At 39.3% G+C, this 15,244-nt stretch overlaps 2 protein-coding genes across 2 annotated transcripts; one reads left to right on the top strand and one right to left on the bottom strand.

The window, feature by feature from the left end:
* Positions 1-216: 216 nt before the first annotated feature.
* LOC126611789 (7-deoxyloganetin glucosyltransferase-like) lies at positions 217-843 on the bottom strand. The gene has a single exon (XM_050280148.1). The coding sequence runs from the start codon at positions 841-843 to the stop codon at positions 217-219; it is 627 nt and encodes a 208-aa protein (XP_050136105.1).
* A 6,714-nt stretch (positions 844-7,557) lies between these two features.
* Positions 7,558-9,425, top strand: LOC126611790 (uncharacterized). Its single transcript, XM_050280150.1, has 4 exons — positions 7,558-7,662; positions 7,723-7,743; positions 8,451-8,783; positions 8,895-9,425. The coding sequence occupies exons 1-4, from the start codon at positions 7,558-7,560 to the stop codon at positions 9,423-9,425; spliced, it is 990 nt and encodes a 329-aa protein (XP_050136107.1).
* Positions 9,426-15,244: the final 5,819 nt, after the last annotated feature.

Consider the following 15,244-nt stretch of genomic DNA (forward strand, 5'->3'; position numbering starts at 1 on the left):
TTCAGTAATAAGCAACAATGCGCTAGTTCTTCTATTCATGTCGATACTGTTGGACTTGTAATCAAAAATTTCCATGACAAAGAAGATCAATTTAACTAAAACAATAACCAAAAAGAACTGAAGTTGTAGTAGCAGGATAAACACGTTGCTAGTTCTTTGCACCAGTAACATTTAGGCATGCAATACATGTTTCTTCTTAGTCCTTATGCAGAGCATCTAGATCTTTTTAAACTGAATCGATTCACTAATTTTTCTTAAGTTTGCAGATGAAGAACCGTGTGGACCAGTGGCTTGCTCTGCCAAATTTTTCCACTCCATGGCCTTATTCTTCATACGCGTACCCTTCTCTCCCTCCATTAACTCTCTAACAAGCTTCTCAACATCATCTCTCTTTACATTTTTATCAATCTCCATATCAATGCCCCATTGTTTGCAAGTACAGTGACAGTTTGTTTGCTGATGAACAGCAAAGAATAGCCAACACCGCATAGGCACTCCTGCAGACGCACTTTCCATTGTCGAATTCCAACCATTGTGTGTCAAAAATCCTCCAACTGATGGATGGTTAAGGACTTGCTCTTGAGGGCACCAACTCGCTATTAGACTTCCTCCCTTAGTTTCACCCACAAACTCGGGTGGCAAAATTGCTGATTTACCAACTACCAAGTCAGGTCTAATTACCCAGAAGAAAGAAACCTTGCTATTTGCTAGTCCCCAACCAAATTCCACAAGTTGTTCCGAGGGCATGACCATTATGCTGCCGAAATTCACATAAACAACTGAGTTTGGAGCCTTATCGTTCAGCCATTCGAGGCACTCATGTTTCTTCTCTCCAATCTCCATAGGCTATCCCATGGACTTCAAAGGGTGTTACGGATTGTTAATATCATTTTTCTAGAGGAAGTTATGGCCGTTTTAACACTGAAAGGTTCACAAGAGGCTGAACAATTTATAACTATAATGAAAGTAATAAACCCAATAAATTTAGCAACCAAAACTGATGCAGTCAAGAACAAGCCAGCTGACACCTATTCAAATATCAAAGGAAATGGAATTAAAGAGGAGGATTAAGAGGGAGTAATTGGCATAAAGGATGCCCAAAGAGTTACAATTGTTTAACCATTTTCCTCACTTATTGTCATCACTAAATTGCTATTAGTGGGGGGGCGGGAGTTATTGAAATGATGCAGCAAGAATTGGTTTAAAGGAGCATTAGGGGAGGAAATAAAGGGCAGCTTTTACATATATAAATTTTGAAAAAGAAAAAAAAACTGCAGGTTGCAATGGAAAGGAAGGAAAAAACACAAGGCATCAGCGTTGGAAAGCAATAATGGTGGAAGGAGGAAATCTTGACATTCTCTTCTTTCGGTTTTATCTTCTCAAACTCATGTCTTTCTTTTGGTTTTATTTAAGGATTATGTGTAACTAATTTTTAGAAGTTAGGGGCTGTTTTGAAGCCCCGAATATGATTGCAAGTCTGTTATGACATTTCGTTTGAATTACTTTTATGAATGGAAGAAAATTGGTTCACTACTTATGTCAGTGATGAATTCTTTATGTGTTTTCTACGGATGCATACTTGGTAAGCATATCTAGAATTCTGTTTATACCATATTTAGGGCCTCGTATTTAGATCTCGTACAAATACTCAGGGGACTTAAATGTAATTATGGGATAAAGGAAGGGGCAAATATGTAATGGAGGAGGAGCCCCTTATTCTATAAAAGGGGACTCCTACCCTCATTCTAGGAGAGGCCTCACTCTCACTCTCAGAGGCCATTTCTGAAGCCTCTCACCCCCTCTCAAAGCTTCCTCACACCCCCTAAGCTCTAAGCTCTCTCTCTCCCTCTTCAACAGAGAAATACAATACAATCAGTGTGGACGTAGCCCAAACCTTGGGGTGAACCACGATAACTCTTGTGTCATTTACATTACTTGCAGATTCACGGTCGGATTTACGTTGTTCCAAGACCATCCGGTTTTGTGCATCAACATTTGGCGCCGTCTGTGGGAATCGATACAAAAAGTTATGTCGGTTCTCTTTCATTTTTTCACCTCCACCGTGAATCTGCAAACAACTTCCAGTTCTATCAAATGGCTGCCTTACAACTCTTCTCACGATTCTTACTTTTTGTGATTTTCTTCTTCCATCCAACAACTACGAAAACAAAAAGAAACTCCAGAAAATAAGAAAAACCCAGATCACAAAAAAGAGAAGCAAGAAAGCCAACCCTCACCAGGCTCAATGCCGTCCATAAGAGCCTCAGGGTTGCTAAGTCTGATGCGAAGAAGAAGAACAGGCAAGCCGTCAAGACCCTTGACTTTAGCCCTGTCACCGAACAAGGGAAAAATCGTGTGTTTTGTTTCTCTCTCGGTGCCGCCGGATCCGCAGGAGACATTCGACCCGGCCCCATCTCCCCCGAACCTCCGGGCTAATCCTCTACCGCAAGGACCCAAACCTCTGGGCCAATCCTTTTCTGGGTTTTCTGCATCTGCTGCTCACAAGCCTCACACTCACCACCACGGCTGCAGCTACTACTGTGACCAGCATCATCGATTACTCGGTTGCACCTGGTGCTGCGACCAACACCGACCACCACTTCTATGGTGGCGTCGCATCTGGTTGGGATCTTGCATCCAACCTCTAACTCCGAGCACGTACCACTTTCTGTATGTGCGACACGACTTGTGGCTCGGTTTCAGTTGGTGTAGCGACCAACACCACCGATTACTCTGCTGGCGGCGCCGCAACGGTAGATCTAGTTCAGATCTGAGCCTAAGAGCATCTGTTACTCACTGTAATGGGGAAAAGGAAAAGAGGCTTTGTTTCCGGTCTATTTCCCCCAAAACGCTTTCACTCTTCTTAGATTTTTGGTTCTCTTCACCGCTGGAAGTGGGAACGACGAAAATGAACGCCACAGCTCCGCCTGACGTCATCCAAATCACAGATTACCAGAACGGAAGCGATTCTGACACCAACATCGACGATGACGACGATGCACCCGCCGCCAAGTTCTACCAGCCAGTCTCCGCCATCGACTCCGAGGACGACGAAGACCAAATCGAAAACGACACCGTCCCGATCCAACATCTTGCAATTAATTAACCCACTGAGCACTGCATATGCTCCGAGGGACTGAGAACGTCGAGCTGGAAAAGAAAGCTTGAAGCTTCCGCCATAGCCGATACATCGTCGTATTGCAGCAAAACTGAAAATCGCAACTCAGAAGTTGCAGAAACGCCAGCGATTGAATCGATGTTGTCCGGGTAGGATGAACCGGAGTTGAAGCAGAGGAATCTGGCCCAGCAGTGGAAACACTTCTTGGACCGCATTGACTCGTCCAAGACTCGGTTCGAGGAGCTCTATGATGGTTTTTACTCGGAGCGGAACTCGCTCCAGACACGGCAGCAGGAGGTTGAGGAGCGCGAGAAGGGGTTGGAGGCCAAAGTTTTGAACTTTAAACTTGGAAATGGCGTCTAAAGCTCAGGAATTGCATGAAATCGAGAAAGTTGGAATAAGAGAGAGGCAACCACGTTCTCGCCAAAACTGCGAGGAAGATCTGAAGAGAGAGGCAGCGACGCCTCCTGATTCGCCCGGGTTGACCCGCTTGCAATTACAGATCCGGTCTACACCTAAGGACTCTGGGTTTGTACTTTTAGAGATGGTGGTCAAAGATGAGTGGACTAGAGCAATGATTAGTCTGAAGGATTTAATCGACCACCCACATGGATGGTTTTTGTCGACTAGAGGATACCCACACTTTCATCATGCATATTCTTTTTCTTTAAAGAAAAACAAGGGATGTCTGGAGAAAAGCAAAGACAGAGGTGCAAAGCAAAAGTGAAAAAGAAAAGGAAAAGAGAAAAGAAGAAAAGCAAAAATTTTCCTATTATTATGATTCCTTCTGTCTGCCAGATGAAAAGACAGAGAGAGTGCAGCAGAAAAACACTGCAAAAGCATGGAATAAACACCCCACCAGAATGATGTAATTTATTTTCCTTATCTTTCGGAAACATCTGTATAAACCCCATCAGAGGGTAATATGTATAAACCCCATCAGAGGGTTAAAAAAAAAAAAAAAAAAAAAGGCAAAGCCCAAAATAAATGGGCTGGAATGTTGTGTGGAGGGCGAAGGCCCATAAGCCCAAAATAGCACCAACAAGGTGACCAAAAGTACGCCCAGCTCTCCACAATTATTCGACAACCTGCCGCTATTACCACCAATCAGGTGATCAAAAGTACGCCCAGTACTTCAAGTCATACATGAGCATTACTCATGTCAATCATACATAAACATTCATGAGCATCACTCATCCAATCATACATAAACATTCATGAGCATCACTCATCCAATCATACATAAACATTCATGAGCATCACTCATGTCAACATCCATGAGCATCACTCATGTCAATCAACATAAACATCCATAAGCATCACTCATGTCAACATCCATGAGCATCACTCATGTCAATCAACATAAACATGCATGAGCATCACTCATGTCAAATCAGCTTCAAAGACTTCATTTACAGAGCTCTAGCTTCAAAAGCTTCATTCACAAGAACTCTAGCTTCAAAAGCTTCATTTACAAAAGCTCTAGCTTTCAAAGACTTCATTTACAGAGCTCTAGCTTCAAAAGCTTCATTTACAAAAGCTCTAGCTTTCAAAGACTTCATTTACAGAGCTCTAGCTTCAAAAGCTTCATTTACAAAAGCTCTAGCTTTAAAAGCTTCATCTACAAAGCTTTACCATCAAAGCTTCACCTCGAAAGCTTCATCTACAAAGCTTCATCTACAAAGCTTCACCCAGAAAGCTTCATCTACAAAGCTTCACCATCAAAGCTTCACCCAGAAAGCTTCATCTACAAAGCTTCACCATCAAAGCTTCACCCAGAAAGCTTCATTTACAAAAGCTCTAGCTTTAAAAGCTTCATTTACAGAGCTCTAGCTTCAAAGCTTCACTTGCAAAGCTTCACCTACAAAGCTTCACCTACAAAGCTTCAGTGCAGGGTATACAAATACCGCCTCCGAACAACCGCCACTTCGGCCCATACATGGATTCAATTTGAAGTCTCCAGCCAACAGACTCTATTGACCGAAGACTTGGGGGACTACATTATGTACCATATATTGGGCCTCAACTGGGCCTCATGAAAAATACTTGGGGGACTCTAGCCCATTATTTATGTATTAAGGAGTGAACCCTTATTCTATAAAATGGACTCCCTCACCACCATTAGAGAGCATCGCCGCCTACTGAGCAACCGTCTCACTGCGAGCATCAACTCTAGCCCATCATTTATGTATTGAGGAGCGAGCCCTTATTCTATAAAAGGGATTCCCTCACCTTCAAACGCCACAAGCCGAGCCAACCAAGGCAACACAAGCTACAAGCAAAGCGGCCTCACAGCATGTGCTACTTCTAGTTGAGCAACATTTCAGATTGGGCACCGCCTCATATCAAGCATTAGTTCTAGACGACATCTAGTTACTTCGGCCCACACATAGACTGAATTTCAAGTCTCCAACCAAAAGACTCTCTTGACTGAAGACTTGGGGGACTACTGTTTATACCATATTTAGGGCCTCGTATTTAGATCTCGTACAAATACTCAGGGGACTTAAATGTAATTATGGGATAAAGGAAGGGGCAAATATGTAATGGAGGAGGAGCCCCTTATTCTATAAAAGGGGACTCCTACCCTCATTCTAGGAGAGGCCTCACTCTCACTCTCAGAGGCCATTTCTGAAGCCTCTCACCCCCTCTCAAAGCTTCCTCACACCCCCTAAGCTCTAAGCTCTCTCTCTCCCTCTTCAACAGAGAAATACAATACAATCAGTGTGGACGTAGCCCAAACCTTGGGGTGAACCACGATAACTCTTGTGTCATTTACATTACTTGCAGATTCACGGTCGGATTTACGTTGTTCCAAGACCATCCGGTTTTGTGCATCAACAAATTCTAATGCTATAAATATGTGTGTGCTTGCCCTCATCAAATGAGGACCAATATATGTTCTAGAGTAGCTCTTGTTAATTGCGATTAACACATGAACCAATTTCTAGGATAAGTAAGACAATGCTAGTACTTACGATGCCTTGTGATGACTCAAACTCTTTTCGTTCTTAATGATTTCTACTTGTTAAATCTATGAACACACCATTCTAGATTGCATGTTAGGGACTAAGTTAAGTTGAAAACGCCATTCTCTTAGCATACTACATAAGAAAGAGTAATAGGTTGAGTTCAAACATTGAGCCAACTTGAGCATCTTCATTTGAAAATAAAAGGAATTTGAATGAAACATAAAATATTTGCATGATTATTTGGTGGTGGATAGCAATTCCCCTAACTCGTTTTTCTTAATTTGTGAGCTGCTTAAAATATGTTTTTGTCCTGTTTTTGTTCGATTTATTTAAATAGCAAATCAACTCCAAAAATTTGTGTAAGTGTAGATCTGTGTGTCTAGTGTCTTCATATAAAATTTTGTAGACTTTAGATAAGTGTAAGTTGGTCTAATAATTATTTTTCGATGGCTAGTCAGTAGGGACAGTACCCCAGTTTTTGTGACATTTTAAGTAGTCAGATAAAACAATCTTCTGCAGGAAAGACCCTTATTTTCATATGTTGCAATTGACAAATCTTATTGTTAATAAGGAAAATCAATAGGATATTTGTGTGCTACTTTGTGGTGTGCTTTGAATCCTATCAAATTTTTGGCACCGTGTTGCCGGGGATTGTTATTTCTAATTACTTATTTTTTTATTGTTTTGTTTTCTTCTATAATTAGTGTTTTTGTTTTTGTTTTTATTTCAGGTACTCTTTGTAGTATATGCATACTCGAAGGTCCAAGAGCATTAACCTATCTTGCGCTTGAACGAACACTTCGAAAGCTTCAAAGAAAAATCAAGCAGAAGCGTGCATCGGTGTCTTTACCACCATCTTCTCCACCACATTTGAGTTCGAAAGAAGAGGAAGAACCACAAGAAGGCATGGCTGATAACCGTACTTTGAGGGAGTTGGCAATGCCAAATACGGATCAACAACCATTGTGCATCACATATCCAAATGCAGAAGGAGGATTTGAGCTTAAGTCCGGCATGATTCACTACTTGCCTAAGTTCCATGGCTTCTCAACAAAGGATGCCAACAAGCATCTCAAGGAGTTTCACGTGGTATGCTCAAGAATGAGACCATCAAATGTGGATGAGGAGCAAGTCAAGTTGAGTGTATTCCCATTTACATTAGAAGCTAAGGTAAAAGAGTGGCTTTATAATTTACCTCCGGGGTCAATGAACACATGGAACCAAGTGAAGCAAGCATTCTTGGAGCAATATTTTCCGGCCACAAAAGCTGCAAGCATAAGGAAAGACATATGTGCAATCCGACAACAACATGGAGAGCCCTTTGGAGATTACTATGAGTGGTTCACGCATTTGGTTGCATCTTGTCCTAATCATCAGATTTCAAAGCATCTTCTAATACAATACTTTTATGAGGGATTGTGTGGTACTGATCGTGTAATGCTTGATGCAGCAAGTGGATGAGCATTCATGGACAAGACACCAACTAACATTAAGGCACTGCTAAAGAACATTGCTGGCAACACACGACAATTTGGAGTGAGAGATGAGCTACCTCTTAAGAAAGTTAACGAGGTAAGTGCTAATTCTAGTATTGAATTACAATTAGCTAACTTGACTAATCTTGTGCAACAGGTTATGGTGACTCCAAAACAGGTGTGCGGTGTATGTTCAATGATGGGACATGTGCCCTTCGTTGATGGATTAAGGTGGTTTTGAGCAAGCTAATGCGTTAGGAGGTTTTCAGGGGCAACAAAGGCAATAGTATGATTCATACTCCAACAACTATAACGCGGGGTGGCGCGATCATCCACACTTAAAGTGGAATAATCAAGACAACGGACAACTATTTGTTCCTAACATCTATAACCGTCCACCTTGCTTCTTTCAAGCAAGACTGCAGGCACCATTTCAACCTCAACAACAAGAAGCTCCAAGTAAGTCTCTTGAGGATTTAATTGCTTCTTTAGCTAACTCTACTCAATCTTATCAACAAAAAACAGACAAAGCAATTGAAAATCTTAAGCGCCAAATGAGTTAGTTAACAAGTTTGATGGGGCAATAACACTAACCAAGAAGGTTGCCTAGCCAAACCGTGGTGAATCCAAATGTAGAGCAAATGAATGTTGTGACTTTAACGAGTGGAAAAGAAGTTTTTGAACAGTCGATGATACAAAAGAGGACTAGAAAAGATATAAATGAGCGAGGGGAACTACAAACCAAGAATCTTAAGCAAGATTAGGCTTCAACAGAAACTGAAAAGTCTCCTAAAGCTACAGAATTGAACAAAAAAGATTCTGATAAGGTAAGTAAAGAAGTTCAAAATTCATTTAACTCATGTGTCCTTGTTCTTTTCCTGGTAGGTTATGAAGTTTAAGAAAGAGCAAACTAATAAGGAAATCTTAGATAATTTCCGGAAAGTCCAAGTGCCAAAGTATGCAATGTTCCTTAAAGAGCTTTGTACAAACAAGAGGAAATTCAATGATCCGGAAATTATGGCATTAAGCGAGGAAGTATCAACTGTTTTGCAGAGAAAGCTGCCACCGAAGTTGAAGGATGCCGGTAGTTTTACCATTCTATGTGTAATCGGAGGGAAAAAGTTTGGGAGAGCACTGTGTGATTTGGGGGCATCCATCAATCTGATGCCATATTCAGTGTATAAATCATTGAACTTTGGAGAGTTAAAGGAAACAAAGGTAGTAATACAGTTGGCAGATCGTTCAAATAGATATCCCAAAGGCCTATTGGAGGATGTATTTGTATAAGTGAATGAACTTATTTTTCCCGCTGACTTTTTTGTTCTTAAGATGGAACATGACCCTATGCCTACTGCACTTCCTCTTATATTGGGAAGACAACTTCTTAGAACGGCGCGTATGAAGATTGATGTCTACAATGGTACCTTAACCATGGAAATTGATGGAGAAAACGTTAAGTTCAGAATCTTCAATGCTATGAGGTACCCTAGTGATTTTGAATCTTGTTTGTCTATTGATGCGTTTGACTATTTTGTGCAAGATTGTTTTAATGAAGGTGTGGAACAAGATAATTTAGAGAAGGTGTTAGTGCATAGCATTACACATGGGAAGCTTAATTATTCCGAGCACATTGAAGAAGAATTAATCCAGACAGTGGCAGCTCTTAAGTCTCTTACACCAATTCGTGGTAAGTCTTCTTCCTATTTTATTTCTCTTCCTACTTCTAATGAAAAAACTCTTCCTTTTATGATTCAGGCACCCAAATTGGAGCTTAAATCAATTCTTGAACATTTTAAGTATGCATTTTTGGAAGAGGATGAGACATTACCGATTATCATATCGTCACAACTTACAGCATAAGAGGGGGAGAAACCGATCATGGTACTGAAGGATCACAAAAATGCCATAACTTGGAGCATTGCAGATATCGAAGGTATAAATCCAGCTAATGTATGCATAGGATTCTGGTGGAGGAGTGCAAAACCAACAAGGGAAGGTTATTGCCGTTTGAACCCACTCATGATGGAGGTCGTCAAGAAAGAGGTTATCAAACTTCTTGATGTTGGCATCATATATCCTATCTTAGACAGTAAGTGGGTGAACCCTATTTCGAAGCGATCCAAAGTCACAGTTGTTAAGAATGAAGCTAGTGAGCAAGTGCCTACACATGTGCAAAATAGTTGGAGAGTATGTGATGCGTAAATTAACTTAACACACAAATTAAACCCTCTTGTTGACAATTGTAGTAAATGTATAAGTAGGGATCGTTCTTAAGCTGGGGATTATGAGGGATTGCTAAACACTCTAAACTGACTCAAATAGATAAAACTAAGCTTTAAAACACTTAACTAGACTCAAAAGACTCAAAACAAACTAAAAAAAAAACTCAAAACAAGCTAAAAACACTCAAAACTGCCTAAAAACACAAACTGGGCAGTTTTGAGCTCTAAACACAATTTGGACGAAAATTGGGTTTCTAAAGGCTTAAACCACTTAAAAACACAATCTAAGACAAGTTCTAACTAATATGACTTAACAAAGTAAAGGGGGTTTGGTTTTGGACGAAAATAAATAAATTAAAACAAGAACAATTTAAACAGATTCTTAAGCAAATTTAGGTGAATTGATGGGTGATGGGTTAACTAGGGAGTTCTTCTCCACACATGACACACTTGCATTCAAATTGATTTCCAATTGCTTCTCTCAATAAGTCATGAAACTCAATACTCCAGGTTAACTGTGACAGCACTTTTTTAACCTTCAAGTTCTCCTTAAGTTAATGAATTGGATGGGGAAGCACATACAACAACTCAAAGCATTCTCTAAAAGTCCCCTATGTGAAAAGCACAATAAAGGTACAATCAAAGATCATTAAGTTTCATGAAAACTATAAGCATTGACGAGGCAATTGTTACTATGAAAAGCATGAAACTTTTGCCAAGAATTCACTTAACACGATCGTTTATAAGCGACCTCCACTACTTGCAAATATAAGTTTGTAACTATTAGGTGAAACTCCCTTATATTTTAGCTTCAAATCCTTGCATGAAAACTAAGTGTGCACTCTTAATAAACATACAAGAATAAGTTATCAATCAAACGGTTAAGCAAATTGAATTCACAACTTATGAAATAACAACTGAAGGTAATCAATTCATAATGCAAGTATAATCATGGTATTGAATAGCCCCCTAGCCAAGAGGGGCTTAGTTCCTCATGTTCGCAAAACAAAGATACATAAACTTAAACATTGAAAACAAAAGAAAGATTACACCTAGAAACGCTCCAACAATCAAACGTCTTGAATGGCAAGCACGTCCAAGGGTCTCCTTCTTTCTTCTTTGCTGCGACACAAGGGTGTTTGGTGATGATTTGTGGTGAATTGTGGTGGTGGATGGATGTAGGTAGGTTATGGTGAAGGATGGAATGCTTAGAATGGTCAGCAAAGGCCTTTTTTTATAGGGGAAGGAAGGGCTACGAATTTGAAGTGGTTTTAGGGAAGGATTTATGTAGGAAAAGGAATGTGATTTTGGTTCAGAAAATATGCAAGAAAGGTGCAGGAATTAAAGAGAAAAGGAAAGGGAAATTCGGTAGAAATTGTAGGACAGATTTAGGAATGTGTTTTGAGGCACAAAATAGGTAAGAATCCTATCCCCTTGTATGGCAAGGCTTTAGAACAAAGGGGAATGTAATTTTGGGTCAGAAAATAGGTAAGAAAGAGGGGAAAGGTGTGGTTGGTTGCTTGAATAAAAAGGAATGTGGTTTTAAGATCAGAAAATAGGAAAGAAAAGATGCTTTTGTGCGGCAAGGACTTTAAGGAAGGTTTAGGGCTTCTAGAACAACCAATTAAGTGCCCTAATATGTTTTGGAATCCCTTTGTGGCTGGAACATAGGTGAGGAAAGATTAGGAAACTTCCAAGCCACAAACAGAAACTATCAAGAATGGAAACCTCCAAGAATAGAATCTTCCAACTTTAGAAACTTTGGTTTCCAATTTTGAATACTTCGTTCTTTATTTGTCTTGAATCCAATTCTTCACATCATCATTCAATCCTATGCTCATTTGATCTTCAATTTCGTCCATCTTCTTACCTCCAAGCATATGCAATCCATTTGATGCCCAAAACTGCTCCAAAATGCACATGTATGCATACTTTGTCCTTAAAACCTGAAATTGCATGAAAATAGCTTAAATTACTAAAATTTCTAAGTACTAGTAACGTAAATGCAAGGAAACAAGCTAATTAAGTCGCATAAATATGCTCCTATCAAATTCCCCCACACTTAGCTTTTGCTAGTCCTCGAGCAAAACAAAACAAAACAAAACACAATCTAGACCTTCCAACAATTGTCTTAGGGATTTCCAATGCATATGACATGCTAAAAATCATTACTTACACAGATTTTAGTCATCCTTACCCTCGAGCACATACTTAATCGTAGTCACCATTCACTAGTTCACATATAATCCATTAAAACAACATTTTTGAATGTAGTAACATGCCTTAGAGAATTCTCTCAATTCCTTACTAGATATGCACTCAATTTTCACTCAGATTTTCTGACTACACACCCTACACTAGGTATATGTGAGAAGATTGATGTAAACATGAAAACTAGTACTCACATATGTTATAGCAAAGAAAGCACTTTTCTGGAATTATTAATGCATGTATATATATGATCTCATGAACGGAATGCTACTACTTAGAAGCGAGAACCAGTGATATCATATGCTCATACCAATTCCAATCTCCACATATTGAAGTGCACAAAACTCAAGATTGAAGTCTAAGGGTTGTAACGGGGCTAAGGGTATTGGTTAACAAAGGAAGGTAAGGATAAACAAAGGTTCTTAAAGAAATAGTAAGCAAAGTAATGAAATTGACACTTAGAATTTACTTTTGAATGCAAAAATAAACTTTTAAACATAATGGAAGATTCATGCAACACTTAGGGTCAAATTCAAACTTTTGGACCCTTTTTTTTCAACAACCAACACATGTGAGTTCATTCTCACTTATTTTTCAACTCTTTTTCATACTTTTCACACACTTTTCTTCTTCTTTTTCTTTTTCCACGAATTTTTTTTTATCTGCCCTTTTCTTTCTTTTGACACACAAAACACACTTTGAAAACCCTTCCCCCACACTTTTTTTTCTGCAAAAATCAAAAGGAATTCCCTCTAAGTCATGCTTCACTATTCTTTAAGAACAAGGGTGTGGACAGTCCTAATCTAGGCTAGGTAGGGATAATGTGGTTAACAAAGAAAATAGGCTAACGAAGGCTTAAAGGGGTTAAACCTACAAAACATATGACAAAAGGGATAGCTTTTTGGCTTTGGTGGTAACTAAACAACTTCATCTTGAATATGTGTTATGCACTCAATATCATGCTTTGAATGGAACGGGCATGAGTTCTAGTATTTGGATCTATAATGATGAAACGCATTCTAAGTAGCAACCAAGCAAAGAATGATGAGATCATGCAACGACTTTAAAAAGCAAGAATGCACAGATTAATAACTCTCCAAATAACGTTTAGGCTCAAGTCTCACAGGGTTGTAGCGTTAATTTGAGTTCCTTCCTTCAAGCATGTTACAAAAACTAATTTTTTTTTCTTTTGTGATTTCATGTGAATTCGTAAACTATAACTACAACCAAGCATAAACCAAAGAGCATATCAAACTTCCATCCATGTTTATAACTTTCTTTAACAGTCATGCACTTAAAAACCAAATCCTCATCATTGTGTTGGAAGGTACCCTAAGACACAAACAAACACACAAAAACAACTCTTTTTGGCTTTTTCAAAACAATTTTTCAAATTTTTATCAAATTTTCGGATTTTTACGTCAACACACACCAAAACAGCTCAAAATGCACTAAAAACACTTAAAAACAGTGAGAAACAACTTAGAAATAATGGGTGATAAAATCCCACAAATTTGCATAAAAAACACTTAGTTACCCCCCACACTTAAATCAAACATTGTCCTCAATATTTCAAGCATAAAATCACACCAAACAAAATTAAACACACAAACAGCAACTTAATCAACTAAACTGGGCAGATTAGAAAGAATCAACAAAGAGAAAGGTTTTAGGAATTCAAATCTGGAATTGGAGTGATACCTAGGGCTTCCTTTGTTGAATGCATGGGTTGCCTCCCAAGAAGCGCTTGCTTTAACGTCTTGCAGTCGGACGATACTTCTCTTTAAGCTCCCCTAGGTCCCATAGCATGGAATTGATCCTTGAACGGAAAGTGATACTTGAAGTGATCCGGCAATGGTTTAAATTCGAGAGTGGGTGCCTGAATTATTAACAACATTTAAGTATAAAACGTAATGGAAATTGGAGAACGTGACTTACTTGCTTTGTCCGATAAGAACTCAATGACAAACACCACTTCTTTGAAAGTTTCAAGGACTTTGAATTTGGCCAGATTTACTACGATGGTTGTGATTTGTCCTGTGTCATCAAACTCAACTTCTTTGGACTTTGTTGTTTCAACTACGTCCTCTTTGATGAATTCTTGATATTCTCCAGCCACTACTTTCTCTTGAATCATTCTTCTTGGTGAACAAGGTTCTTTGAATACTTCAACACAATTTGGAACTTGATTTGGTGTGCCAAGAATTGGGATATCACTTTGCACCTTGGAAAGAGCTTCCACAATGTCTTTTTCACTCTCTTCTTGCTTGGGAATCAAAAGCCTGCGAGGAAAAGGGACATTGGGTGGAATAGGGTTAGAATTAACGAAAATTGGACCCAACTTACCTGTATTGGACAGTGGTGGGGCATTGGGAGGCTGCGGCAAGGGTGGTTCTTCCCTTGTCGTGGCCTTGTCATCCTTTGCTTCTTCGAACAACAGCTGTTCATCCATGTTTTGGATTGGTTTGGACGTTTTTGGGCTTGTTCCAACCTCCATGCCACTTTCCAAAGTGATAGCATCATGGATTTCAAAATTTTCCTTCAAATTTTCTATAGTTGAGTTGGAGAGTTCACTTTGCTCTTGAATTTGTGCCATGAACTCCATAATCTGCCCAATTTGCTCCTCCAATTTGCCCATCTTCGTGGCTTGATTTTGCATCTCTTTGTTTTGATTTTCTACTTCCTAATTCAAAGAGGTGAGTAACTTATTCAACATATCATTATCCAGAGACGTACCTGAATTGAATTCAGCAGATTGTTGTGGGGGCTGTGATGGTGCATATGGCCATTGATAGAACTCTTCTTGCTGCCAATACCCACCATGTTGGAATTGTTGAGGTTCTCCCCACATGTAATCTAAATAATCTCTCCAATCCGAATTGTAAGCGTTGGAAAACATGTTGTCCCATGATTGGCTATGGCATTGATAACCCCAAGCATCTTCATTTGCAGCGAATTGAGAACATTGATGAGTTGGATATCCTTGCCCATAGGACACACCACATGTAGGGACACTTTGCATTGTGGTCCTTCCGGCAATCTGTGACAATTGAGAAGTAAGATTCGCCAATTGAGCTTGAATGTTAGCAAAATCCATGTCTTACTTCTCTAGTACCTGAAATCAAAGAAACAAAACTAAATCAAATATCAAAAGTAAATAAAACAAAGCAAAACAAAATCAGTAACTAAACAAAAGACACAAAAAAAAAACAAAAAAAAAACAATGAGGGATTAGCAAAGTTGCTA

The sequence above is a fragment of the Malus sylvestris genome, chromosome 17, assembly GCF_916048215.2.
Source record: "Malus sylvestris chromosome 17, drMalSylv7.2, whole genome shotgun sequence".
Taxonomy (NCBI): Eukaryota; Viridiplantae; Streptophyta; class Magnoliopsida; order Rosales; family Rosaceae; genus Malus; species Malus sylvestris.

What these genes read in the sequence shown, in the direction of transcription:
- LOC126611789 (XM_050280148.1), bottom strand. Translation starts at nt 843, where the DNA reads ATGGAGATTGGAGAGAAGAAACATGAGTGCCTCGAATGGCTGAACGAT.
- LOC126611790 (XM_050280150.1), top strand. Translation starts at nt 7,558, where the DNA reads ATGGACAAGACACCAACTAACATTAAGGCACTGCTAAAGAACATTGCT. An exon ending in TTATGGTGACTCCAAAACAG is followed by an intron (nt 7,744 to 8,450) that starts GTGTGCGGTGTA and finishes TTTTCCTGGTAG; the next exon opens with GTTATGAAGTTTAAGAAAGA. An exon ending in GAGAGTTAAAGGAAACAAAG is followed by an intron (nt 8,784 to 8,894) that starts GTAGTAATACAG and finishes TTTGTTCTTAAG; the next exon opens with ATGGAACATGACCCTATGCC.